General features: G+C 42.9%; 4 protein-coding genes across 4 annotated transcripts; 1 reads left to right on the top strand and 3 right to left on the bottom strand.

Moving 5' to 3' along the window:
* The first annotated feature begins 1,057 nt into the window (after nucleotides 1-1,057).
* On the top strand, nucleotides 1,058-5,243 carry LOC134625479 (zinc-binding protein A33). The gene is made up of 6 exons (XM_063470696.1): nucleotides 1,058-1,740; nucleotides 1,943-2,038; nucleotides 2,129-2,359; nucleotides 2,445-2,467; nucleotides 2,761-2,879; nucleotides 2,976-5,243. Exons 1-6 carry the CDS (start codon nucleotides 1,348-1,350, stop codon nucleotides 3,512-3,514), a joined length of 1,401 nt encoding a protein of 466 aa, XP_063326766.1. The 5' UTR covers nucleotides 1,058-1,347; the 3' UTR covers nucleotides 3,515-5,243.
* A 737-nt stretch (nucleotides 5,244-5,980) lies between these two features.
* Nucleotides 5,981-11,496, bottom strand: LOC134626766 (uncharacterized). The gene is made up of 4 exons (XM_063472693.1): nucleotides 11,034-11,496; nucleotides 10,891-10,976; nucleotides 10,445-10,795; nucleotides 5,981-6,973 (listed from the first exon to the last, which is right to left on the bottom strand). The coding sequence occupies exons 1-4, from the start codon at nucleotides 11,494-11,496 to the stop codon at nucleotides 5,981-5,983; spliced, it is 1,893 nt and encodes a 630-aa protein (XP_063328763.1).
* Nucleotides 11,497-14,044: 2,548 nt separating this feature from the next.
* On the bottom strand, nucleotides 14,045-20,204 carry LOC134626765 (uncharacterized). Its single transcript, XM_063472692.1, has 6 exons — nucleotides 19,989-20,204; nucleotides 19,742-19,901; nucleotides 19,599-19,684; nucleotides 19,348-19,495; nucleotides 19,139-19,251; nucleotides 14,045-15,037 (listed from the first exon to the last, which is right to left on the bottom strand). Exons 1-6 carry the CDS (start codon nucleotides 20,202-20,204, stop codon nucleotides 14,045-14,047), a joined length of 1,716 nt encoding a protein of 571 aa, XP_063328762.1.
* A 1,699-nt stretch (nucleotides 20,205-21,903) lies between these two features.
* Nucleotides 21,904-22,869, bottom strand: LOC134626763 (G-protein coupled receptor 183-like). The gene has a single exon (XM_063472691.1). It carries the CDS (start codon nucleotides 22,867-22,869, stop codon nucleotides 21,904-21,906), a length of 966 nt encoding a protein of 321 aa, XP_063328761.1.
* Nucleotides 22,870-24,545: the final 1,676 nt, after the last annotated feature.

Below are 24,545 nucleotides of genomic sequence, written 5' to 3'. Positions count from 1 at the left end.
TCTCAGTGCGATGATGCAACTTGACGAACAACTGCGAGAAAAAAAGCCCAGGATGTCTAGCCACATCATGATTCCCTCCATAATATCAGTGCTTGACCCATTTCTGTCTGACCCAGGATGGCTTTTGCAGTGCTTATTTTTATCTTCATTTCGTGTGGCTGAATATGTTTCTGGAACACAATTCATACTTCTGGTTTGCACACAAGAAGTAAAGAGGAAAAGCAGAAACATTCACGTCAGTCTGATGCCTTACATGTCTGACGTTTTAATATTAGTAAATATGTAAGCCTGTGGCCTTATGAAAATGCACCAACACAGTGCAGGCATTATTAAAAAAAAGAAAGCCAGTTTTTAAAGTTGCAGTTACATTTGCACAGGATATCATGGCTACCTGTTTATATATAAAGATCCTTTCATTTTTGTTATACATTGGATACATCTAAAGCTTCTTACAGAATAATTGCCGCCTTCTCCTCAGACTTACTAAAAGTACGATTTCAGATGAAATGCTGTCTGCATTTAATCTATTTTTGGCTGCCACCTATTTTATATTCTGCCCATCTTCAGCTGCGCACCTTTTTCTTTTTTTCTTTTTGAAGATCGTAAAAGGTGTCTCTTTTATCATCTTGTACCCAGCACATTAATTTTCACAAGTCTTAAAATGCGGCCTGCTGTTAGCGCAATAACAGCTTGTCACTGCTGACGGCTGGTTTAGCCTGTTTGTGTCAAAACTCAACAGCTACAAGATCTAAGCCTTACTATGAATGGAAACATGGGGAATGAAGAGCCACTCAGTTCACTGATGTATGAGTTTGGATGTTGTTTTTTTTTCCTTTTTTTACAGTTTGAATGTTTTTTTTTAAACTTCCCAGTCTCTGATTGAATGGTGAGTTTTTAAGTATGCAGATTAAGGCCAGGTAAAAACAAAGGTTTGCTGGTGGGATGGGCTGTCAACGCTAAAACAGTCACATCCTGAATGATTACATTCCAGACCTGCTCTGAGTTACCAACTAGCCTCCACCATTCTTCAACAACTAGCCAATGGGGCTTTATTTCCTGCTTTCCAGCTATGCTGCATACAGTCTCTTTCTTTTTTCCCCCAGCTGCTGCATGATTCACGTTACTCACAGAGTAGACATGCACAGGAAAAACAGCATTTGGAACTTCATGTCAAGAACAATAGTTAAGCTGTCCATACGCTTTAAGGCTTTCTAGGGACAAGCTTAATTAGGTGTGATAATGTTGCTATGTTGTTGCTGTTTACCGTGGAGTCATTAAGGACTTAAACTCGAGGACTTGTTGGTTGGAGTTGTGGATTTATTCTATATACGTGACAGGATCTTGGCCATGTCACTCCCAGAGGAGGATCTTACGTGCCCAGTGTGCTGTGACATTTTCACAGACCCTGTTCTGCTGTCTTGCAGTCACAGCTTTTGCAGGGGCTGTCTAAAGCACTGCTGGGACACGGGGATACGAGAGTGTCCAGTTTGTAGGAAAAAAGCTTCAAAGTGCAACCCTCCATCCAACTTGGCGCTAAAAAATGTTTGCGAGGCTGTTCTTCAGGTCAGGAGGCTGAGCTCAGTGGAAGGGGAAGACAAGGTGAACTGCATTCTTCATGGCGAGAAGCTGAAACTCTTCTGCCTCACTGACAAACAGCCCATCTGTGTGGTGTGTCAGTCGTCCAAACTGCACAAGACCCACGACTGCTCGCCCATAGAGGAGGCACTGCTGGACTGCAAGGTGAGGGAGACAAACATAGCTATTGGTTATCTTAACAAATTCTGCAGTTTGCTTTTAAGGTAACACCTTATGGTAGAATGCTGCTCCACAAGTCAGGCCTGAATGTAATGCACCCTTTCAGGGATTAACTCAGATCTGCAGTACCTAAAGTACTTTACACATTAAATTTGGTGTCTGTTGACTGAGGCTGCTTTACTTCCAGGATGAACTTGCTTTATCCCTCAAGAGCCTGCAAGAAAAGCTGGACAACCTCAAAAGAATTAACATGACGTCCAATAACACACTAATGTGCATCAAGGTAACCTGTGATGAGCTGACAGATGTTTCATATTTGTCAGGAAAATATGCCCGACCTAATAAAAGAGCTTGTGATAATCCCCCCCTCCAGAGTCAGGCACTGGAGACACAGAAAATGATCAAGAACCATTTTGAGCAGCTGCATCAAGTCCTCTACCACGAAGAGTCGGCTAGATTAGCTGCTGTGAAAAAAGAGGAAGAAGAAAAGATAGCAGGGATGAAGGAGAAAATTAAAGAGCTTTCAGCCGAGGTGACGTGTCTGACGGAGACCATCGCCATCATACAGGAACAGCTGAAAGAAGACGATATGGTTTTGTTGAAGGTTTGCGTTGTCCAATTTGAAGCTTATCTCCTTATTGTTTGCAAAAAGCCTCTGCCTTAACATATTGTTTTTTTCTCTCCCCCAGAATTTTAAAGAAACACAAGACCGGTAGGTTTATTAAAAAGCAAACAAAAAATGTGTTCAAAACATGTAATTACCTATTAATAGTCCATGTAAAGTGTAAAATGTTAAGTTTAATGGGATCTGGTCAGACTTGATTGGTATACATTCAGTTTTTGCTAAGCACATTTATCTTAATCATTAATTACTTGAATAAATAAACCTTTGATTTTATATATTTCAGTTGCATTTTACCTCAAGTTATTGTTTCATATTTACTGAGATGAAGAATAATTTCAGTGTCACATATCCTCAGTGTAAGACATCTGTTGTTATCACAGATGTAAAAGCATAGTGCTTGGTTCAGAGAACATGTCTGGGCTGCTGATTGATGTGACTAAACACCTCTACAACCTCAAGTACAGAGTCTGGGAAAAAATCCTGGACCATGTTGATTATAGTAAGTATACCTAAATATTATTATTCACTTTTAGCTAAGAATTGCACAACAAAATATTAATAGATCATTGTTTTTGGCACATTTCCTGTCTTTTAGCTCCCATAACCTTAGATCCAAACACAGCACACCCTTGCCTCATCCTGTCTGACGATCTCACTTCCCTGCACTACTCAAAGCAGCCCAGTGTATGCCCTGACAACCCAGAGCGCTTCCATATGAGTGCTGAAGTGGTAGGCATGACCGCACTAGGCTCAGGAAGTCACCACTGGGTTGTGGAAACAGGAAGTAATCATGACTGGCTCCTGGGTGTTGCCTCCATGTCTGTACCGAGGAACACGGAGATCTCTGCCCGGCCCAAGAATGGCTTCTGGACTTTATGTTTCCGGGATGGAGACCTGAGAGCAATGACCTCCCCACCCAGCCTGCTGACAGTTTCTAGAACACCTAAGCAGGTCAAAGTTCAGCTCGATTACAACAAGGGAACGGTGTCGTTTTTTGACGCCACTGACAACACACTCTTATATGCATTTACACACTCCTTCACTGAACCTTTATTTCCATATTTTTATACACAGAGCAGTCATCCATTGCGAATACTGCCAGAGAGGGTGCTTGTCACAATGTTGCGGCAATAAGTGGACGACTCATTTATTCTTTATCAAGCGAGAAAATGTAATCCCGGGATGAAATGAATGTCAAACTATCAAAGTGGGGAGGAGTGACCTGCTGTAATGTTACCACTGAAGCAGTCATTTTACTGTAATGAGAATATTGCTCCTTCTTCAGGCTTGATGTATACTCACTGGACACTTTATCAGGTACACCTTGCTAGTTTAATGTCGGACCTCCTTTGGACTTCAGAACTGCCCTAATTCTTTGTGACACAGATTCAACAAAGTGCTGGAAACATTTCTCAGAGATTTCGGTCTATGGTGACACAATAGTGACACAATAGTTGTTGCAGGTTTATCATCCGTGATTCAAATCTCCTGTTCCACCACATCCCAAAGGTGCTCTGTTGGACTGAGATCTGGTGACTGTGGAGCTAATCTGAATACAGTGACCTCACTGTCATAAAACCCAATCTAAGAGGTTTTGAACTTTGTAATATGCTGTAATATCCTGTTGGAATTGGCCATCAGCAGATGGGTACACTTTGGTCATAAAGCACTTTGAGCGCTCCAGTAGAGTAGAAGTGCATTATATGAGAACCAGTCCATTTACCATAAAGGGATGGACATGGTCAGCAACAATACTCAAGTGGGCTGTGGCATTTTAACAGTACAAAGTGTGCCAAGAATATTCCCCACTGAACCGTTGAGACAATGCAGGATGGACCCATGCTTTCATCTTATATTAAATTCAGATCCAACCATGTGGATGTTGCATTAAAAGTCAAAACTCATCAGACCAGGCATCATTTCTCCAATTTTCTATTGTCCAGTTTTGTTCAGCCTGTATGAATTTTAGCCTCAGTTTCCTGTTTTTAGCTGACAGCACCTAATGCAGTCTTCTGCTGCTGTAGCCCATCTAATGTGTGATTCTTTGAGTTGCTGCTTTGAACTGAAAGGAAAGGCTTACTGATGCAATATAATCCCTTTTCTTTTGGACCATTCTCTTTAAACTCTAGCGATGGTTGTGTGGAAAAATCCCATTAGATCAGCAGTTTCTAAAATACTCAGAATATCCCATCTGGCACCAACAGCAATCCCGTGTTCAAAGTCACTTAAATCACCTTCCTTTCTAATTCTGATGGTCAAGTTGAACTTCAGTAGGACGTCTTAACCATGTCTACATACCCAAATGTATTGAACTGCTGCCATTTGATTGGCTGATTATATATTTACTTTAGCAAGCAGCTGAACAGGTGTACCTAACAAAATGTCCATTGACTGTATGTGCAACTAAAGATAGAAGATGGTTAGCTTGGGACAAAGCTAGAAAATTCTACCCTATCTTTATCTAATGTACAAACACAATACATTTTGGTTAATTGATTTAGTTCAAAACCACAAGTATGAGAGTAACTGATAACTTTACAGGGGTAAGTAGTGTGGAATAATAACTTTCCAGAGACCCCATTAGCTGCTTGTTATAAAAACCCTTTTAAAATGATGAACTGTAAACTTTACAATTAGGCTTTATGTTGGGATTTAAAGAGGATGATATAACAGGTCTTAATAATAAGTTTTAGAGGTGTTGGGAGACAGATTTAGTTGTTAAGATGGCTTTTTCAATTGGTTTGTATGCTATGTCTGCTTTATACATTTGAGCATGGCATGAATGTTCATTCAGTAGGAAAGCAAATATAGATCTGTATAAAACGCATTTAACTACATTGAATAAAATCATATGTAGAGTTTTTCCCTGTAGTAGTACAGCTGAGTTTTTGGTGTGTGGCAAACACTAACCCTTTTTAAAAATTCTTTTGCATTCCCTGTTTGACTTATTCATTGAGGTTTCTTTCAGTCATAACAGCATTATTATGTTGGAGAGGTATGTGGGGAATATATACACCCTGTCCTGCACCATGCACTTTCAGAAAGACATCACACATTCCACAGATGCATGCTCCTTTTGCTATCAGTATGATGCGGATTGGGATGATTTTCTTTCTAGTCTGTTAAACTAACCTTTACTATGATGCACCCTAACCCTGACCTATTGAACCATGACACTAAAACTCTTAAGCTCAAAACTGCCCTTCAAAGTTTTGAACCTAAATATCCTCACAACCTCACCACAGTCACTGGTCCACACATTCACTGGAAGGATAAAGTTTATTGATGTATTTTGTCCTCACGATGGCGCCAAAACACAAGCAAATAGTTCACATGCTCCTTGTAGCAATTCATCACATTATGAAAACATGAAATTAAAATGCTTATAATTTTAACATTGTCTACTTGTTGATTAATTACTGATTCAATTTTTTCTTCCATACAGATTTCTTTCACTGATTATGAAAAAAATGCATTCAAGTAAAACATAAACTGGGAAAAAACAAAAACAAAGCAGGACTTCACACTCAGCGTTTGACTCTCACAGTTACAATTATTTATTTTTCATAAATTTTAATATGTATATTGTATGCTGTGAATCTAAGCAGGTGGGTTTTGCTCCTGTGGATTCTGGTTCTTCTCTGGGTTGAAACAGGAAGTAATCTTTTTAATGCTGGCATCAGAGAGGAAAGGCACCTTCTCTAGACGAGACAAGTAGACAAGGGGCTGGATTGTGCTGCTGATGTTCAGAAAGGCAAAACCCGCGGGCTGAACGTAGCAGCGAAACACATGAGGGGAGTAGTAGTCCTCAAATGGAAACAGAGCAACAAGTGGCAGGTAGTTGAACACGATGATACACAGGATAGAGAGCACCATCTTGAAGGCCTTCTTTTTCATGGGGTGCATTGCATCCTTCCCTGCTCCGGTGGACTTCTTCAGTGCCCACAGGATGCTTGCGTTACACACCACCATCCAAGTAAATGCTGCCAGTACCTCACCGGTGAACAACTTTTCAAAGTTGGGGAGCCCTCCCACCATCTTGGCTGCTGAGTAGGCAAAGGTGAGGCAGAGCACCAGCACTGAGAGGCCTAACCTGTACTTGAAGTGTTTAAGTTGCCCAAATGCGATTGGAAAGAGTACAGCTACAAAGCGATCCAAGCAGATGCAGGAGAGGAACAACGGGCCGCTGGTGTCTTTCACCCCAAAGGAGAATTTAATGGCTGACCAAACCTCTTTGAGCTGCCAGAGGTAGACATTAAGAAAGCTCACAATCGTCATTGCACCAAAGTAGGCATCCATGAAGGCCAAGCAGCCCAAGAATATGTCTGAAGTGGAGGGCTCTTTGCGATTGTGGATGAGAATAGCAATGACGAGTAAGTTGGCTGGGATACCCACAATTATGTTGATGCACTGCATGGCCAGGTCAAAGAGAATGGCCTCTATCAGGTCTTCGCACCCATCAACTGCACTGAAGGATTTTACCGTGCTGTTTATGAATGCTGTGGTATTGAGAGGCAGCTGGGTCGGGATGGATGTTGAGCTGAGTGATGAATCATTTGTGTCCATGTTTGTGCTATCACAAAAATCAGGGGTCTAATGGGAGAGGAGCGAGAAGGGTTATTAAGCTTTTACTGATCAGTCAGAAGCATAAAAAACAGCAGCTTATACCACTGAAGCCATGCAGTTATTAAAGTGTTTTGGTTTCTTTTACATCTGTGAAGCCACAGCCTGTCTGTTAATTGGAATCTCTGCTTCTGATCTGCTGAGATTCATCTTACGAGTAGAGATAAAGTAGCTCCAGAGACTGTTTCCAGACAGTAAAAACATGTCACAAACACCGTCAGGGCTTCTCCTTATCTGTTATCTTGTTATTGTGTCTGTGCGGACTCTCCTCTGGGAACGTGACTCCCCCTAGGAACATGTAACTCACTTAAGAGAGTCATTCTAAAAGCACCACCCTTTCACAGAAGGATAAAAAGGGCAGTGATTGCCAAATTAAAATAGAAAAGGTCATATTCTGTTCAAGATTATTGTAAGTAATGTCAGTGGGAATTTGGTCATTTCTTGGAGCTCTTAAAAGCCCATTTCTGACATTTAGCTCGTCCTTAAGCTAATTTCAAAAAAGAAGGATGATAACTTGGAAAATGAATTTTATTAAAGGTGGACTGATGGAATAAAACATTTACAAGCCACAAACTTAGTTTCTCTGTCTTTGGGTCCTACAAGAAGAATTTTGATGTTTCTTCTGCAGCTTTTTTTGATAAATATCAGGTTTTGTTCTGGGCTTTTTGCAGCCTGATTTGAACAATGTGAATTTTTTGTTTCAAATGGAGTACACCTGGGTTACCTCCAGTAATGGACTATAAAAACCAGAGGCTGTGACTGTTCCTTGCCATCGAGGGAACTGTTCTGCTATAACACAGACCTTTCTCAAGCTCTGTTCCTTAGTGGGCGATGTTTCTCACGTGCTTCTGCTGCAGGCCACAAACGCTCCGGTGGGACTAATCACAGGAGGAGTAATCTTTGGCAAAGATGCTCGTCCCTGGAAATGTCACATCTAATCAACTGTATTTTTCTTTGGGCAATCACTGGAAAATGAAGTATATATTACAGAATTTAAAAAGAACAAATTTCTGAGGGTTTAATCAGGTGTGGATTACAGCACTGTACTGATGTTGAATTGTATTTTTAAAATTCTGATGAGATTATTTTTGCTGATTATTGTATTGCATTGCATCCAATAATGCATGAAAGCACAGGCTATTAAATGTTTGATTTCGAAATTTTGATTACTTCTATCATCTTTTATGAAAACTCATATTGTAATTACCCCCCAAAATTCTTTTTTAAATTTTTTTTTAATTTCAGATTTGTCCTTTGCAGCATTCTAGTCACTGTAGATATGTTCATATGTTTGTTGTTTTACAGCTAAAACACGCAGAAATGCTACCGTTTGTTATTGAATAAAGTCACTCCATGCATAATGAAGATGAAGATGAAGATGTGCGCAATGTCAAGCGAGGAGAAGGTAAACGGACCTCTGTCCATTTCTCACTTTGATAATTTCCTGCAAAACAGAGTTAACCTCTCATCCCTCAAATCTGAATTATTGATCTGTTACTTTAATATATGGTTTGGCATCCATGCTCTTATCAAGGACACATACTGCGTGAAGCAGTTTGATTAGAAACAAACTTCTTGAAATAAAACCCATGTACAAAATCACATTGGCCTTTGAAGCATTTTAAAGAATCTCAAAGTTCTACTCACCTGTTTGAATGATTCCTCTAAGCTGAGCAGTAAGTATGACGCGCAGTGTGTTGCACGTGTTCATTTATAAGTTCTCTGAAGTGTCGTGTATTTGACGCCAACCAGGGGAGGTTCTGTCTGACATCATGAGGGACTGACTCTTCAGTAGAGAGACTGTTGTGATGAAGAGTTTCTGTATAGTGCTGATATTTTTGCATAAGCAAGAAATCTCTGAACTGTGCCAGAGGTTATAGATAAGCTTGCCAGTGTCAATTTGCTTGACAGGGAGCATCACGGGACCGGTCTGATGATGCTCTCTGTTCACTGGGAGCGATGAATGCGGTCCTCAATCACTGAGAACAAGTGCAGGAGAACATCAGCAGTCGAGAGCAGATCTAAATTGTGTTTGCTGGGTTTTAGTGCATCAGTATCTCACTCATGTAGCTGAAGAAAACAGCTAGTTTAGACTCCCAATGGAGTGCTCATCAGTTACAAGTGAAGGTGAAAAAAGATGTGGTAGGTGCATAAAGCCTGCGTGTGTGAGAGTTATGAGTCAGGACGTACTGGGATCGATTGTTTCACAGAGCTGTTAAATTTGAGGCTCTGCTAAGTAGAACCCAATGTTCTGTTCCCATGTGAAGACAAGAGGGAAAACCCACAATGATCCAGAAGTGAGGGAGACAGAGAGAGAAAAAAAAGGGGGTGGGATTTATTTGCATTACTTCTTTTTTGACTAGGGGGGGAACAGAGGATCATTGTCCCTGTTGACAAGCACAGCAGGTTCCCACAAGTAGAACCTGATGCTTATGCAGACATGACATGTTTACAGTCTATTAAATTCCCCAGGAGCATGTGAAATCTATCCTTTCCACCTTCATCTATTACATAAACCGTTTTCCTCCAGATGTGACCATCAGCTTCACATTTATACATTTATAGAATAAAAACACAATCCTATGATGGCGAGCTTCAGTCTGTGGTATTAGTCAGAATCAGGCCTTAGCATATGTCTGCCAAAAGCAAAATTATCAGAAAAGTTGCTACTGATATTGTGCAGAAAACCTCATCACAGCACCATCAGCAGCATGCAGCACACCGTGATAATTAACATAATTTAAATCAAATAGCAAATGTGCATTGGATGCTATGCATGTGAGATATCAGCATTTTATTGTCTTATTGTGGATTTAAACCGTGATATAACATGTGTGCGTACAGAGGAGGCAGAGACTGTCCACAGACATCCAGCTGCCTCCAGTCTTGTCTGCATGAGAGAGATGCAGGTAAATTCCCACCAGTACATACACCCACTTACTTGCTCTCTCTCTCTCACACACACACACACACACACACACACACACACACACACACACACACACACACACACACACACACAGAGTTGTGTTTTCATATCCTTGTGGGGACATCTTGTCATGGCTAACAGACGGACTCACATGCAGACAGAGTTCTGGTCAGGGAAAAAGGTGACAAGAGGGTGAACCACAGTGCTATATAGATCTATTCCTACAGTGAATTGGGAACTGATCTGGGGCTCTGGGGGGAAAAGGGAAGGTAATCCACACACACCCTCTTCTTCAGTACAATCACCGCCGCTTCTCTTCAGCACAATGGACTGGAGAGGCATGACTTTATTTGGGACACATGAAAGACGTTGTGTATTTTCATATTATGAGAGAGATTAAGGTGAACAGAAACTGGGTTAACCAGTGCTGCGATTTCAAACGACCTGATGAAGGTTGATTTGAGTTTCTTAGATTCAGTATGAAGAGGTACGTAGCGTGTGGACAACTGTACCTTCTGACCGATGGTGTATTCTGGAGCGGGAGTTTTATGCTGGTTGGCATGTTTGTTGCGTTCTTTGGTGCGTAACAGTGCCGCCCGAGTGGCCCTCCAAAGCCGGCGACACCTGCAGAGGTGAAACTGGACCAAAGGAACAAAGTACTCATCTTCCAGGGCCAAGAACAGGGGGGGCTGATACCCTAGGGAGACCTCAAACGGAGTATGCCCTGTAGCCAAAGACTTCAAGCTGTTGTGGGTATACTCCACCCCGGGCAATTGCTCGCTCCAGATGGTTTGGTTGGAGGCGACGATGCAGCGAAGCATGGTCTCCAGCTCCTGACTGGTGTGCTCCGTTTGTCCGTGGCTCTGTGGTAACCAGAAGAGAGACTAACCTTTTCTTCTAGAGGCGAGCAGAGCTCCTTCCATACCTGAGAGGTTAATTGAGGTCCATGATCCCATACTATATCCTCCGGGATGCCATGGAGGGGGAACACGTGGTTAGTGAGCTGCTGGGCTGTCTCCAGGACTGACGTGGGCTTAGGAAGTGCTACAAAGTGAGCAGGTTTAGAAAAATGATCAGCAACAGTCATTATTGTGTTGTTACCTGCTGATGGGGGTAGGCCGATGGCGAAGTCCACCGTGATATGAAACCACGGACGAATTAGTGGTTGTAGCAAGCCAGCCGGAGGTTGATTCCCCAACTTGTCTCGGGCACATGTAGAGCAGGTGGAGACATATTCCCGAGCATCTGGTGACAAGGTGGGCCACCAGAAATAGCGCTGGAGGAAGGTAATCATTCTGTTTACTTCTAAATGGCATGTGAAGTGGCCAGTATGAGTCCAGTTCAGCACCCGGGAGTGAACGGTGGAGGGAACAAAGATCGCCCTGCGAGCCCTCCTCCAGGATCCAGTTCGGCTCTTAACCTCCCGAACGGCCAACTCGATCTCCCATGTGATTGCTCCAATACTGCAAATTGCTGGAAGGACGGGCTCAGGATCCTGTTTCTCCTTGTGCGTCGAAAACTGCCATGACAGAGCGTCCAGCTTCACATTCTGGGACTCCGGCATGTATGTAATAGAGAGGTTAAAGCGGATGAAGAAAAGAGCCCACCTGGCTTGCCGTGCGTTGAGTCATTTTGCTGCATGTAAGTAAGCCAGGTTCTTATGGTCTGTCCAAACGATAAATGGCTGAGCCATGCCCTCCAACCAGTGCCTCCACTCCTCCAAGGCAAGTTTGATTGCAAAGAACTTCCAGTCTCCCACATCATAGCTGGGCACTGTAGGAGAGAGATGAGGAGAGAAAAAGGCACAGGGCCATAGCTTTCCATCTCATTGCTGGGAGAGGTTGGCGCCGACTCCAAAATCCCAGGCATCCACCTCCACGATAAACTGGAGGTGCAAGTTGGGTTGTGCCAGGATGGGTGCAGGAGCAATTCGATTGCGCAGTCATTCAGCCTGTGGGGGCATAATGCCCGCACTCGATCTTTACTAAACACTTTGGCCAGGTCGTGATAGACCGATGGCACTAGAGAAAGATCTAGGGGTTGGGAGACTGGTGGCAATTTGAATGCGGAAGCGGGGGGAGTGGCAGATTTAAGACAGTTCATGTGGCACTCCCCCCACCCAGATGTGCACGTCTTCTTCCAATTAATATGAGGGTTATGTTGTTGCAATCAGGGGTGACCTAAAACCAACGGTGTTTGAGGAGCTTGAAATACAAAAAAAACCTGACGGTTTCTGAATGGTTTCCAGATAAAGTGAGGGTGACCGGACCTGGAATTGGCTGGGCGGCGCTATGAATTCGGGGGTAGGCTAGGCCAGGAAGGATGCACTTGACCCATCCTTCAAAACCAGGGGCATTTTTTAGCCACATTTGGTGCAGCCTTCAAATTGGGCCAGCCGCCGTTGCCTGGCTGTGATGTAATCGGCCTTCGGTGGCCTCCGAAGGATGCGGCCTAGGAATTGGGACATACCTAACGTTAACAATGCACCCAAAGAGGTGGGCAATACCCGCATTGTCAAATCATCCTTAAATTCATCACAAAGATTATTTAACAAGGTACCTCGCAGCAGGTTCTCTCCCCAGCGAGTTTCTTTGGCCTGGATCTGGAAGTCAATGGAGTAGTTGGCAATGGTCTGCCACCCCTGCTTCAAATTCAGCAGGCAATGAGGGCGCTTTGGCGCTCGACCCCTTGTCAAACACACTCTTAAACTTTAACAGAAAAGCAGTATAGGTTATTTCGGGGTCGGCTCGGAGAACCACCTGAGCCCACTGCTGTGTGCAGTCGCACAACAATTGAACAAAAACTACAAGTTTTGCGCCATCATCCTTCAACAAACTCCTTTGTTGACAAAAATTCAACGAAATTTGCATTAAAACACCGCACATTTTGATAGCTCACCAGTGAAGGGCTCAGGGGCAGGTAGGCAAAAACTCGAGGTGCCTGGTTCGGGGGCGGGATGAGCTGGCTCCACCATGGGGGCTGCCGCTCCATCCCAGGGAGGATTGGCTGCAGGTGCAGTGCTCTCCCCACTGGAGAGTGTGGGGAGAGAGAGAGCAAAACATAAACAAAACCTGCAACTATCATGAGCCATCCGGATCATGACACATCTAAGTGACTATACTCTCCCTAGTTGCCCTAACCTAACCACATTTTGAGTCAAAAATGTCTTCAGATCTTTGGTCCCCACAAAGATTGTTATACAAACACTTTGAAAATGATGAACTGTAAATTTTACACTTAAGCTTTTTTCTGGGATTAAAAAAAATGGAAGAAATAACTCTAAAACATATCAATAGGACCTATTGATATGTTTTAGAGGTGTTGGAAGACAGATTTTATTGCTAAGATGGCTTTTTCACTTGGGTTGTATGCTATGTTAACCTAACTGTGTGGTATTCTTTTACACTTTATACATTTGAGCATGGCATGAATGTTCACTCAGTAGGAAAGCAAATATAGATCTGTATAAAAACGCATTTAACTACATTGAATAAAATCATATGTAGTGTTTTTTCCTGTAGTGGTAGAGCTGAGATTTTGGTGTGTGGCAAACACTAACCCTTTTTAAAAATTCACTGTTTGACTTATTCATTCATTATTATGTTGGAGAGGTATGTGGGGAATGTATACACCCTGTCCTGCACCATGCACCTTGAGAAAGACATCACACATGAAACAGATACATGCTCCTTTTGCTATCTGTATGATGCTTATTGGGCTTTGAGCCTAAATGTCCTCACAACCTCACCACAGTCACTGGTCCACACATTCACTGGAAGGATAAAGTTTATTGATGTATTTTGCCCTCACGATGGCGCCAAAACACAAGCAAATAGTTCACATGCTCCTCGTAGCAATTCATCACATTACGAAAACATGAAATTAAAATGCTTAAGATTTTAACATTGTCTACTTGTTGATTAATTATTGATTCAATCTTCGATACAGATTCCTTTCACTGATTATGAAAAAAAAATGCATTCAAGTAAAACGTAAACTAGAAAAAAACCAAACAAAGCAGGACTTTACACGCAGGGTTTGACTCTCACAGTTGCAGATAATTATTTTTCATAAATTTTAATATGTGTGTTATATTTTCATATTTTGTGAATCTAAGCAGGTGGGTTTTGCTCCTGTGCATTCTGGTTCTTCTCTGGGTTGAAACAGGAAGTAATCTTTTTAATGCTGGCATCAGAGAGGAAAGGCACCTTCTCTAGACGAGACAAGTAGACAAGGGGCTGGATTGTGCTGCTGATGTTCAGAAAGGCAAAACCCGCGGGCTGAACGTAGCAGCGAAACACATGAGGGGAGTAGTAGTCCTCAAATGGAAACAGAGCAACAAGTGGCAGGTAGTTGAACACGATGATACACAGGATAGAGAGCACCATCTTGAAGGCCTTCTTTTTCATGGGGTGCATTGCATCCTTCCCTGCTCCGGTGGACTTCTTCAGTGCCCACAGGATGCTTGCGTTACACACCACCATCCAAGTAAATGCTGCCAGTACCTCACCGGTGAACAACTTTTCAAAGTTGGGGAGCCCTCCCACCATCTTGGCTGCTGAGTAGGCAAAGGTGAGACAGAGCACCAGCACTGAGAGGCCTAACCTGTACTTGAAGTGTTTAAGTTGCCCAAATGCGATTGGAAAGAGTACAGCTACAAAGCGATCCAAGCAGATGCAGGAGAGGAACAACGGGCCGCTGGTGTCTTTCACCCCAAAGGAGAACTTAATGGCTGACCAAACCTCTTTGAGCTGCCAGAGGTAGAGATTAAGGAAGCTCAGGGGGGTCATTGCACCAAAGTAGGCATCCATGAAGGCCAAGCAGCCCAAGAATATGTCTGAAGTGGAAGGCTCTTTGCGATTGTGGATGAGAATAGCAATGACGAGTAAGTTGGCTGGGATACCCAAAATTACGTTGATGCACTGCATGGCCAGGTCAAAAAGAATGGCCTCTATCAGGTTTTCGCACCCATCAAACACACTGAAGGATTTTACCGTGCTGTTTATGAATGCTGTGGTATTGAGAGGCAGCTGGGTCAGGATGGATGTTGAGCTGAGTGATGAATCATTTGTGTCCATGTTTGTGCTACCACAAAAATCAGCGGTCTGATGGGAGAGGAGCGAGAAGGATTATTGAGCTTTTACTGATCAGTCAGAAGCACAAAAAACAGCAGCTGATACCACTGAAGCCATGCAGTTATTATGTTTCAATTACTTTTAAATTAGTGAAGCCACAGCCTGTCTGTTAATTAGAATCCCTGCTTCTGCTCTGCTGAGATTGATCTTATGAGTAGAGATAAAGTAGCTCCAGAGACTGTTTCCAGACAGTAAAAACATGTCGCAAACACCGTCAGAGCTTCTCCTTAGGCTGTTATCTTGTTATTGTGTCTGTGCGGACTCTCCTCTGGGAAACGTGACTCCCCCTAGGAACTTGTAACTCACTTAAGAGAGTCATTCTAAAAGCACCACCCTTTCACAGAAGGATAAAAAAGGGCAGTGATTGCCAAATTAAAATCTGCTCAAAGACAACTGCTCAAGATTATTGTAAGTAATGTCAGTGGGAATTTGGTCATTTCTTGGAGCTCTTAAAAGCCCATTTCTGACATTTAGCTCATCTTTAAGCTAATTTCAAAAAAAGAAGGATGATAACTTGGAAAATGAATTTTATTAAAGGTAGACTGATGGAATAAAACGTTTACACGCGATAAGCTTAGTTTCTCTGTCTGTCCTACAAGAAGAATTTTGATGTTTCTTCTGTAGCTTTTTTTATTGATAAATATCAGGTTTTGTTCTGGGCTTCGGGAATGTTTGCAGCAGCTCCTAGTCAGCCTGATTTGAACAATGTGAAAGTGCAAGAGTTTTTAAATGGAGTACACCTGAGCTACCTCCAGTAATAAACTATTAAAACCAGAGGCTGTGACTGTTCCTTGCCATCAAGGTAACTGTTCTGCTATAATACAGACCTTTCTTGAGCTCTGTTCCTTAGTGGGCGATGTTTCTCACGTGCTTCTGCTGCAGGCCACAAACACTCCGGTGGGACTAATCACAGGAGGAGTAATCTTTGGCAAAGATGCTCGTCCCTGGAAATGTCACATCTAATCAATTGTATTTTTCTTTGGGCAATCACTGGAAAATGAAGTATATATTACAGAATTTAAAAAGAACAAATTTCTGAGGGTTTAATCAGGTGTGGATTACAGCACTGTACTGATGTTGAATTGCATTTTTAAAATTCTGATGAGATTATTTTTGCTGATTATTGTATTGCACTGCATCCAATAATGCATGAAAGCACAGGCTATTAAATGTTTGATTTCGAAATTTGGAACACTTCTGTCATCTTTTATGAAAACTCATATTGTAATTACCCCCCAAAAATCCCTTTTTTTTTTTTTAAATTTCAGACTGGTTCTTTGCAGCATTCTAGTCACTGTAGATATGTTCATGTGTTTGTTTTTAAATAGAAAACACCTTTTACAGCTAAACCACGCAGAATTGCTACCGTTTGTTATTGAATAAAGTCACTCCATGTATAATGAAGATGAAGATGTGCGCAATGTCAAGCGAAGAGAAAGTAAACCAACCTCTGTCCATTTCTCACTTTGATAATTTCCTGCAAAACAGAGTTAACCTCTCATCCCTCAAATCTGAATTATTGATCTGTTACTTTAATATATGGTTTGGCATCCATGCTCTTATCAAGGACACATACTGCGTGAAGCAGTTTGATTAGAAACAAACTTCTTGAAGTAAAACCCATGTACAAAATCATTTTAAAGCATCTCAATGTTCTACTCACCTGTTTGAATGATTCCTCTAAGCTGAGCAGTAAGTGTGACGCTGAGCACGTTACAGGTGCTCATTTATAAGTTCTCTGAAGTGTTGTGTATTTGACGCCAACCAGGGGAGGTTCTGTCTGACATCATGAGGGGCTGACTCTTCAGTAGAGAGACTGTTGTGATGAAGAGTTTCTGTATAGTGCTGATATTTTTGCATAAGCAAGAAATCTCTGAACTGTGCCAGAGGTTATAGATAAGCTTGCCAGTGTCAATTTGCTTGACAGGGAGCATCACGGGACTGGTCTGATGATGCTCTCTGTTCACTGGGAGTGATGAATGCTGTCCTCAATCACTGAACACAAGTGCAGGAGAACATCAGCAGTCGAGAGCAGATCTAAATTGTGTTTGCTGTATTTTAGTGCATCAGTATCTCACTCATGTAGCTGAAGAAAACAGCTAGTTTAGACTCCCAATGGAGTGCTCATCAGTTACAAGTGAAGGTGAAAAAAAAATGTGGTAGGTGCATAAAGCCTGTGTGTGTGTGAGAGTTATGAGTCAGGACGTACTGGGATCAATTGTTTCACAGAGCGGTTAAATTTGAGCCTCTGCTAAGTAGAACCCAATGTTCTGTTTCCGTGTGAAGACAAGAGGGAAAACCCACAATGATCCAGAAGTGAGGGAGACAGAGACAGAAAAAAAAGGGGGTGGGATTTATTTTCTTTTTTGTCTAGGGGGGCAGCAGAGGATCATTGTACCTGTTTGACAAGCACAGCAGGTTCCCACAAGTAGAACCTGACGCTTATGGTAAATGCCCTGTATTTGTATAGCACTTTACTTAGTCCCTATGGACCCCAAAGCGCTTTTTACTACATACAGTCATCCACCCATTCACACACTGTTTGGCAAGCTACATTGTAGCCACAGCTGCCCTGGGGAGGCAGTTGCATTGACAGAGGCAAGGCTGCTGGACACTGGCGCCACCAGGCCCTCTGACCACCACCAGTAGGCAACGGGTGAAGTGTCTTGCCCAAGGACACAACGACTGAGACTGTGGCTCGAACCGGCAACCTTTCGATTACAAGACGAACTGCCAACTCTTGAGCCACAATCGCCCCCCATCCTTCCTATTCTCGTGGTTCTGCACTGTGTCCTGCACATTCTTCCTGCTTACTCTGCATCTTTCAAATTAAAACACTAAACCTGTGCATCTCCAACCAAACCATCGGTGCACCAGCATAAGGACAAGTGGAAAAGAAACAGAAGAGCAACAAACAGAGCTTAAGATTAAATAATTACATATACAGTAGGGAATGTGTTTATGCAGAACCAAACAAATCCACAATAAAATCCAATGCAGGACAAATTTACGCCAACCTAATAGGATTTAATAAAGAATAATCTATTCATGTCAAAAGCCTGTAACACAAATCATAATCTTGGCTGCTTCAGTGGGTCATATAATTGTAGTAAAGTTGAGTCACATCTTATATAAACACAAGCAGTGAGGAAATCTTTTCCCCTTTCTCTTATTTCACGTCTCAGTTGTAGTAACTTTTGCAAACAAGCACAGCTTAAGAGGACAGAATGCACAGAATGCAGTCTGTGGTATTAGTCAGAATCAGGCCTTAGCATGTGTCTGCCAAAAGGAAAATGATCAGAAACGTTGCTACTGATATTGTGCAGAAAACCTCATCACAGCACCATCAGCAGCATGCAGCACACCGTGATAATTAACATAATTTAAATCAAACAGCAAATGTGCTTTGGATGCTATGCATGTGAGATATCAGCATTTTATTGTCTTATTGTGGATTTAAACCGTGATATAACATGTGTGCGTACAGAGGAGGCAGAGACTGTCCACAGACATCCAGCTGCCTCCAGTCTTGTCTGCATGAGAGAGATGCAGGTAAATTCCCACCAGTACATACACCCACTTACTTGCTCTCTCTCACACACACACACACACACACACACACACACACACACACACACACACACACATACACACACAGTTGTGTTTTCATATCCTTGTGGGGACATCTTGTCATGGCTAACAGATGGACTCACATGCAGATAGAGTTCTGGTCAGGGAAAAAGGTGACAAGAGGGTGAACCACAGTGCTATATAGATCTATTCCTACAGTGAATTGGGAACTGATCTGGGGCTCTGGGGGGAAAAAGGAAGGTAATCCACACACACCCTCTTCAGTACAATCACCGCCACTTCTCTTCAGCACAATGGACTGGAGAGGCATGACTTTATTTGGGACACATGAAAGACGTTGTGTATTTTCATATTATGAGAGAGATTAAGGTGAACAGAAACTGGGTTAACCAGTGCTGCGATTTCAAATGACCTGATGAAGGATGATTTAAGTTTCTTAGATTCAGTATGAAGAGGTACGTAGCGTGTGGACAACTGTACCTTCTGACCGATGGTGTATTCTGGAGTGGGAGTTTTATGCCGGTTGGCATGTTTGTTGCGTTCTTTGGTGCTGTAACAGTGCCGCCCGAGTGGCCCTCCAAAGCCGGCGACACCTGCAGAGGTGAAACTGGACCAAAGGAACAAAGTACTCACCTTCCAGGGCCAAGAACAGGGGGGCTGATACCCTGGGGAGACCTCAAACGGAGTACGCCCTGTAGCCGATGACTTCAAGCTGTTGTGGGTATACTCCACCCAGGGCAATTGCTCGCTCCAGATGATCTGGTTGGAGGCGACGATGCAGCGAAGCACTGTCTTCAGCTCCTGACTGGTGTGCTCCTTTTGTGGTGTGCTCCTTTTCTGGTTTTTTTTGGTAACCAGAAGAGAGACTAACCTTTTCTTCTAGAGACGAGCAGAGCTCCTTCCATACCTGAGAGGTTAATTGAGGTCCATGATCCCATACTATATCCTCCGGGATGCCATGGAGGGGGAACACGTGGTTAGTGAGCTGCTGGGCTGTCTCCAGGACCGACGTGGGCTTAGGAAGTGCTACAAAGTGAGCAGGTTTAGAAAACTGATCAGCAACAGTCATTATTGTGTTGTTACCTGCTGATGGGGGTAGGCCGATGGCGAAGTCCACCGTGATATGAAACCACGGCCGAGTTGGTGGTTGTAGCAAGCCAGCTCGAGGTTGATTCCCCAACTTGTCTCGGGCACATGTAGAGCAGGTGGAGACATATTCCCGAGCATCTGGTGACAAGGTGGGCTACCAGAAATAGCGCTGGAGGAAGGTAATCATTCTATTTACTTCTAAATGGCATGTGAAGTGGCCAGTATGAGTCCAGTGCGACACCTGGGAGTGAACGGTGGAGGGAACAAAGATCGCCCTGCGAGCCCTCCTCCGGGATCCGGTTCGGCTCTTAACCTCCCGAAGGGCCAACTCGATCTCCCATGTGATTGTTCCAATAATGCAAGTTGCTGGAAGGATGGGCTCAGGATCCTGTTTCTCCTTCTTCGTCGAAAACTGCCACGACAGAGCGTCCAGCTTCACATTCCGGGACTCCGGCATGTATGTAATAGAGAAGTTAAAGCGGATGAAGAAAAGAGCCCACCTGGCTTGCCGTGCGTTGAGTCATTTTGCTGCTTGTAAGTAAGCCAGGTTCTTATGGTCTGTCCAAACGATAAATGGCTGAACTCCCAGTCTCCCACATCATAGCTGGGCACTGTAGGAGAGAGATGGCGAGAGAAAACGGCACAGGGCCATAGCTTACCATCTGGTAAGCAGCCCATCTTGCTGTGAGAGGGCGGCTCCAACTCCAGAATCCCAGGCATCCACCTCCACTATAAACTGGAGGTGCAAGTCGGGTTGTGCCAGGATGGGTGCGGTAGTGAATCGCTCCTTTAACTGAGTGAAGACCTTTTGAGCTGCTGGGTCCCACTGAAAAGGGATCTTGGCGAAGGTTAAATGGGTCAAAGGTAAGGCGACTTTATTGAAGTTCCTGATGAATCTGCAATAAAACTTAGGTGGGTTACGTGTTCAGTTTCAGTCTTAGAGAAGATTAGAATAATGTCTAAATAGACGAAGATGAAACGGTCGATAAAGTCCTCGAGTACATCATTAACCAACGTCTGGAAGACGTTAGCCCGAACGGCATTACAAGGTACTCAAAGTGACCGAGATGTGTGTTTAAGACTGTCTTCCATTTGTCAACCTTGCGGATTCTATCCAAGTAATACGAATTAACGACTCGTAGGCCCATAAGCCCCAGAAGCAGTTCGATTGCCCAATCATACAGCCTGTGGGGGCAAAATGCCCACACTCAGTCTTTATGAAACACTTTGCCCATGTCGTGATAGACTGATGGCACCAGAGAATGATCTGGGGGTTCTGAGACTGGTGGCAATTTGAATGCAGAAGTGGGGGGAGTGGCAGATTTAAGACAGTTCATGTGGCACTCCCCCCACCCAGATGTGCACGTCTTCTTCCAATTAATATGAGGGTTATGTTGTTGCAACCAGGGGTGACCTAAAACCAACGGTGTTTGAGGAGCTTGAAATACAAAAAAACCCTGATGGTTTCTGAATGGTTTCCGGATAAAGTGAGGGTGACTGGTTCTGTAATGTGGGTGATGTCTGGCAGGTGCTTTCCTGACAGAGTGGTTTCCTGTTGTGTGTGGCAAACACTAATCCTTTTTAAAAATTCTTTTGCATTCCCTATTTGACTTATTCATTGAGGTTTCTTTCAGTCATAACAGCATTATTATGTTGGAGAGGTATATGGGGAATGTATACACCCTGTCCTGCACCATGCACCTTGAGAAAGACATCACACATGAAACAGATACATGCTCCTTTTGCTATCTGTATGATGCTTATTGGGTTTTGAGCCTAAATGTCCTCACAACCTCACCACAGTCACTGGTCCACACATTCACTGGAAGGATAAAGTTTATTGATGTATTTTGCCCTCACGATGGCGCCAAAACACAAGCAAATAGTTCACATGCTCCTCGTAGCAATTCATCACATTATGAAAACATGAAATTAAAATGCTTAAAATTTTAACATTGTCTACTTGTTGATTAATTATTGATTCAATCTTCCATACAGATTTCTTTCACTGATTATGAAAAAAAAAATGCATTCAAGTAAAACGTAAACTAGAAAAAAACCAAACAAAGCAGGACTTCACACTCAGCGTTTGACTCTCACAGTTACAATTATTTATTTTTCATAAATTTTTAATATGTATATTGTATGCTGTGAATCTAAGCAGGTGGGTTTTGCTCCTGTGGATTCTGGTTCTTCTCTGGGTTGAAACAGGAAGTAATCTTTTTAATGCAGGCGTCAGAGAGGAAAGGCACCTTCTCTAGACGAGACAAGTAGACAAGGGGCTGGATTGTGCTGCTGATGTTCAGAAAGGCAAAACCCGCGGGCTGAACGTAGCAGCGAAACACATGAGGGGAGTAGTAGTCCTCAAATGGAAACAGAGCAACAAGTGGCAGGTAGTTGAACACGATGATACACAGGATAGAGAGCACCATCTTGAAGGCCTTCTTTTTCATGGGGTGCATTGCATCCTTCCCTGCTCCGGTGGACTTCTTCAGTGCCCACAGGATGCTTGCGTTACACACCACCATCCAAGTAAATGTTGCCAGTACCTCACCGGTGAACAACTTTTCAAAGTTGGGGAGCCCTCCCACCATCTTGGCTGCTGAGTAGGCAAAGGTGAGACAGAGCACCAGCACTGAGAGGCCTAACCTGTACTTGAAGTGTTTAAGTTGCCCAAATGCGATTGGAAAGAGTACAGCTACAAAGCGATCCAAGCAGATGCAGGAGAGGAACAACGGGCCGCTGGTGTCTTTCACGCCATAGGAGAACTTAATGGCAGACAACACCTCTTTGAGCTGCCAGAGGTAGAGATTAAGGAAGCTCAGGGGGGTCATTGCACCAAAGTAGGCATCCATGAAGGCCAAGCAGCCCAAGAATATGTCTGAAGTGGAGGGCTCTTTGCGATTGTGGATGAGAATAGCAATGACGAGTAAGTTGGCCGGGATACCCACAATTATGTTGATGCACTGAACGGCCAGGTCAAAGAGAACGGCCTCTATCAAGTTGTCGCACCCATCAATCGCACTGAAGGATTTTACCGTGCTGTTTATCAATGCTGTGGTATTGAGAGGCAGCTGGGTCAGGATGGATGTTGAGCTGAGTGATGAATCATTTGTGTCCATGTTTGTGCTACCACAAAAATCAGCGGTCTGATGGGAGAGGAGCGAGAAGGATTATTGAGCTTTTTCTGATCAGTCAGAAGCATAAAAAACAGCAGCTTATACCACTGAAGCCATGCAGTTAGTAAAGTGTTTTGGTTTCTTTTACATCTGTGAAGCCACAGCCTGTCTGTTAATTAGAATCTCTGCTTCTGATCTGCTGAGATTGATCTTATGAGTAGAGATAAAGTAGCTCCAGAGACTGTTTCCAGACAGTAAAAACATGTCACAAACACCGTCAGAGCCTTTCCTCAGGCTGTTATCTTGTTATTGTGTCTGTGCGGACTCTCCTCTGGGAAACGTGACTCCCCCTAGGAACATGTAACTCACTTAAGAGAGTCATTCTAAAAGCACCACCCTTTCACAGAAGGATAAAAAGGGCAGTGATTGCCAAATTAAAATAGAAAAGGTCATATTCTGTTCAAGATTATTGTAAGTAATGTCAGTGGGAATTTGATCATTTCTTGGAGCTCTTAAAAGCCCATTTCTGACATTTAGCTCGTCCTTAAGCTAATTTCAAAAAAGAAGGATGATAACTTGGAGAATGAATTTTATCAAAGGTGGACTGATGGAATAAAAACATTCATAAGCCATAAGTTTAGTTTCTCTGTCTGTCCTACAAGAAGATTTTTGATGTTTCTTCTGCAGCTTTTTTTATTGATAAATATCAGGTTTTGTTCTGGGCTTCGGGAATGTTTGCAGCAGCTCCTAGTCAGCCTGATTTGAACAATGTGAAAGTGCAAGAGTTTTTAAATGGAGTACACCTGAGTTACCTCCAGTAATGAACTATTAAAGCCAGAGGCTGTGACTGTTCCTTGCCATCAAGGGAACTGTTCTGCTATAATACAGACCTTTCTCAAGCTCTGTTCCTTAGTGGGCGATGTTTCTCACGTGCTTCTGCTGCAGGCCACAAACGCTCCGGTGGGACTAATCACAGGAGGAGTAATCTTTGGCAAAGATGCTCGTCCCTGGAAATGTCACATCTAATCAATTGTATTTTTCTTTGGGCAATCACTGGAAAATGAAGTATATATTACAGAATTTAAAAAGAACAAATTTCTGAGGGTTTAATCAGGTGTGGATTACAGCACTGTACTGATGTTGAGTTGCATTTTTAAAATTCTGATGAGATTATTTTTGCTGATTATTGTATTGCACTGCATCCAATAATGCATGAAAGCACAGGCTATTAAATGTTTGATTTGGAAATTTGGAACACTTCTGTCATCTTTTATAAAATCTCATATTGTAATTACCCCCCAAAATTCTTTTTTTTTTTTTTTTAAATTTCAGATTTGTCCTTTGCAGCATTCTAGTCACTGTAGATATGTTCATATGTTTGTTGTTTTACAGCTAAACCACGCAGAATTGCTACCGTTTGTTATTGAATAAAGTCACTCCATGCATAATGAAGATGAAGATGTGCGCAATGTCAAGCGAAGAGAAAGTAAACCAACCTCTGTCCATTTCTCACTTTGATAATTTCCTGCAAAACAGAGTTAACCTCTCATCCCTCAAATCTGAATTATTGATCTGTTACTTTAATATATGGTTTGGCATCCATGCTCTTATCAAGGACACATACTGAGTGAAGCAGTTTGATTAGAAACAAACTTCTTGAAATAAAACCCATGTACAAA

This window comes from Pelmatolapia mariae, linkage group LG4, assembly GCF_036321145.2.
Source record: "Pelmatolapia mariae isolate MD_Pm_ZW linkage group LG4, Pm_UMD_F_2, whole genome shotgun sequence".
Taxonomy (NCBI): domain Eukaryota; kingdom Metazoa; phylum Chordata; class Actinopteri; order Cichliformes; family Cichlidae; genus Pelmatolapia; species Pelmatolapia mariae.
Note: the sequence above shows the minus strand (reverse complement) of the source record. Positions and strands in the feature narration are given on the sequence as shown.

Coding starts and splice junctions, on each gene's coding strand:
- LOC134625479 (XM_063470696.1), top strand. CDS start 1,348: ATGTCACTCCCAGAGGAGGATCTTACGTGCCCAGTGTGCTGTGACATT. Junction 2,039..2,128: donor ACACACTAATGTGCATCAAG/GTAACCTGTGAT, acceptor CCCCCCCTCCAG/AGTCAGGCACTGGAGACACA. Junction 2,468..2,760: donor TTTAAAGAAACACAAGACCG/GTAGGTTTATTA, acceptor TTGTTATCACAG/ATGTAAAAGCATAGTGCTTG.
- LOC134626766 (XM_063472693.1), bottom strand. CDS start 11,496: ATGCCGGAGTCCCAGAATGTGAAGCTGGACGCTCTGTCATGGCAGTTT. Junction 10,977..11,033: donor CGGCCTACCCCCATCAGCAG/GTAACAACACAA, acceptor CTCACTTTGTAG/CACTTCCTAAGCCCACGTCA. Junction 10,796..10,890: donor ATGGCATCCCGGAGGATATA/GTATGGGATCAT, acceptor TGGTTACCACAG/AGCCACGGACAAACGGAGCA.
- LOC134626763 (XM_063472691.1), bottom strand. CDS start 22,869: ATGGACACAAATGATTCATCACTCAGCTCAACATCCATCCTGACCCAG.
- LOC134626765 (XM_063472692.1), bottom strand. CDS start 20,204: ATGCCGGAGTCCCGGAATGTGAAGCTGGACGCTCTGTCGTGGCAGTTT. Junction 19,902..19,988: donor CCTCCACCGTTCACTCCCAG/GTGTCGCACTGG, acceptor TATTTCTGGTAG/CCCACCTTGTCACCAGATGC. Junction 19,496..19,598: donor ATGGCATCCCGGAGGATATA/GTATGGGATCAT, acceptor AAAAAAAACCAG/AAAAGGAGCACACCACAAAA.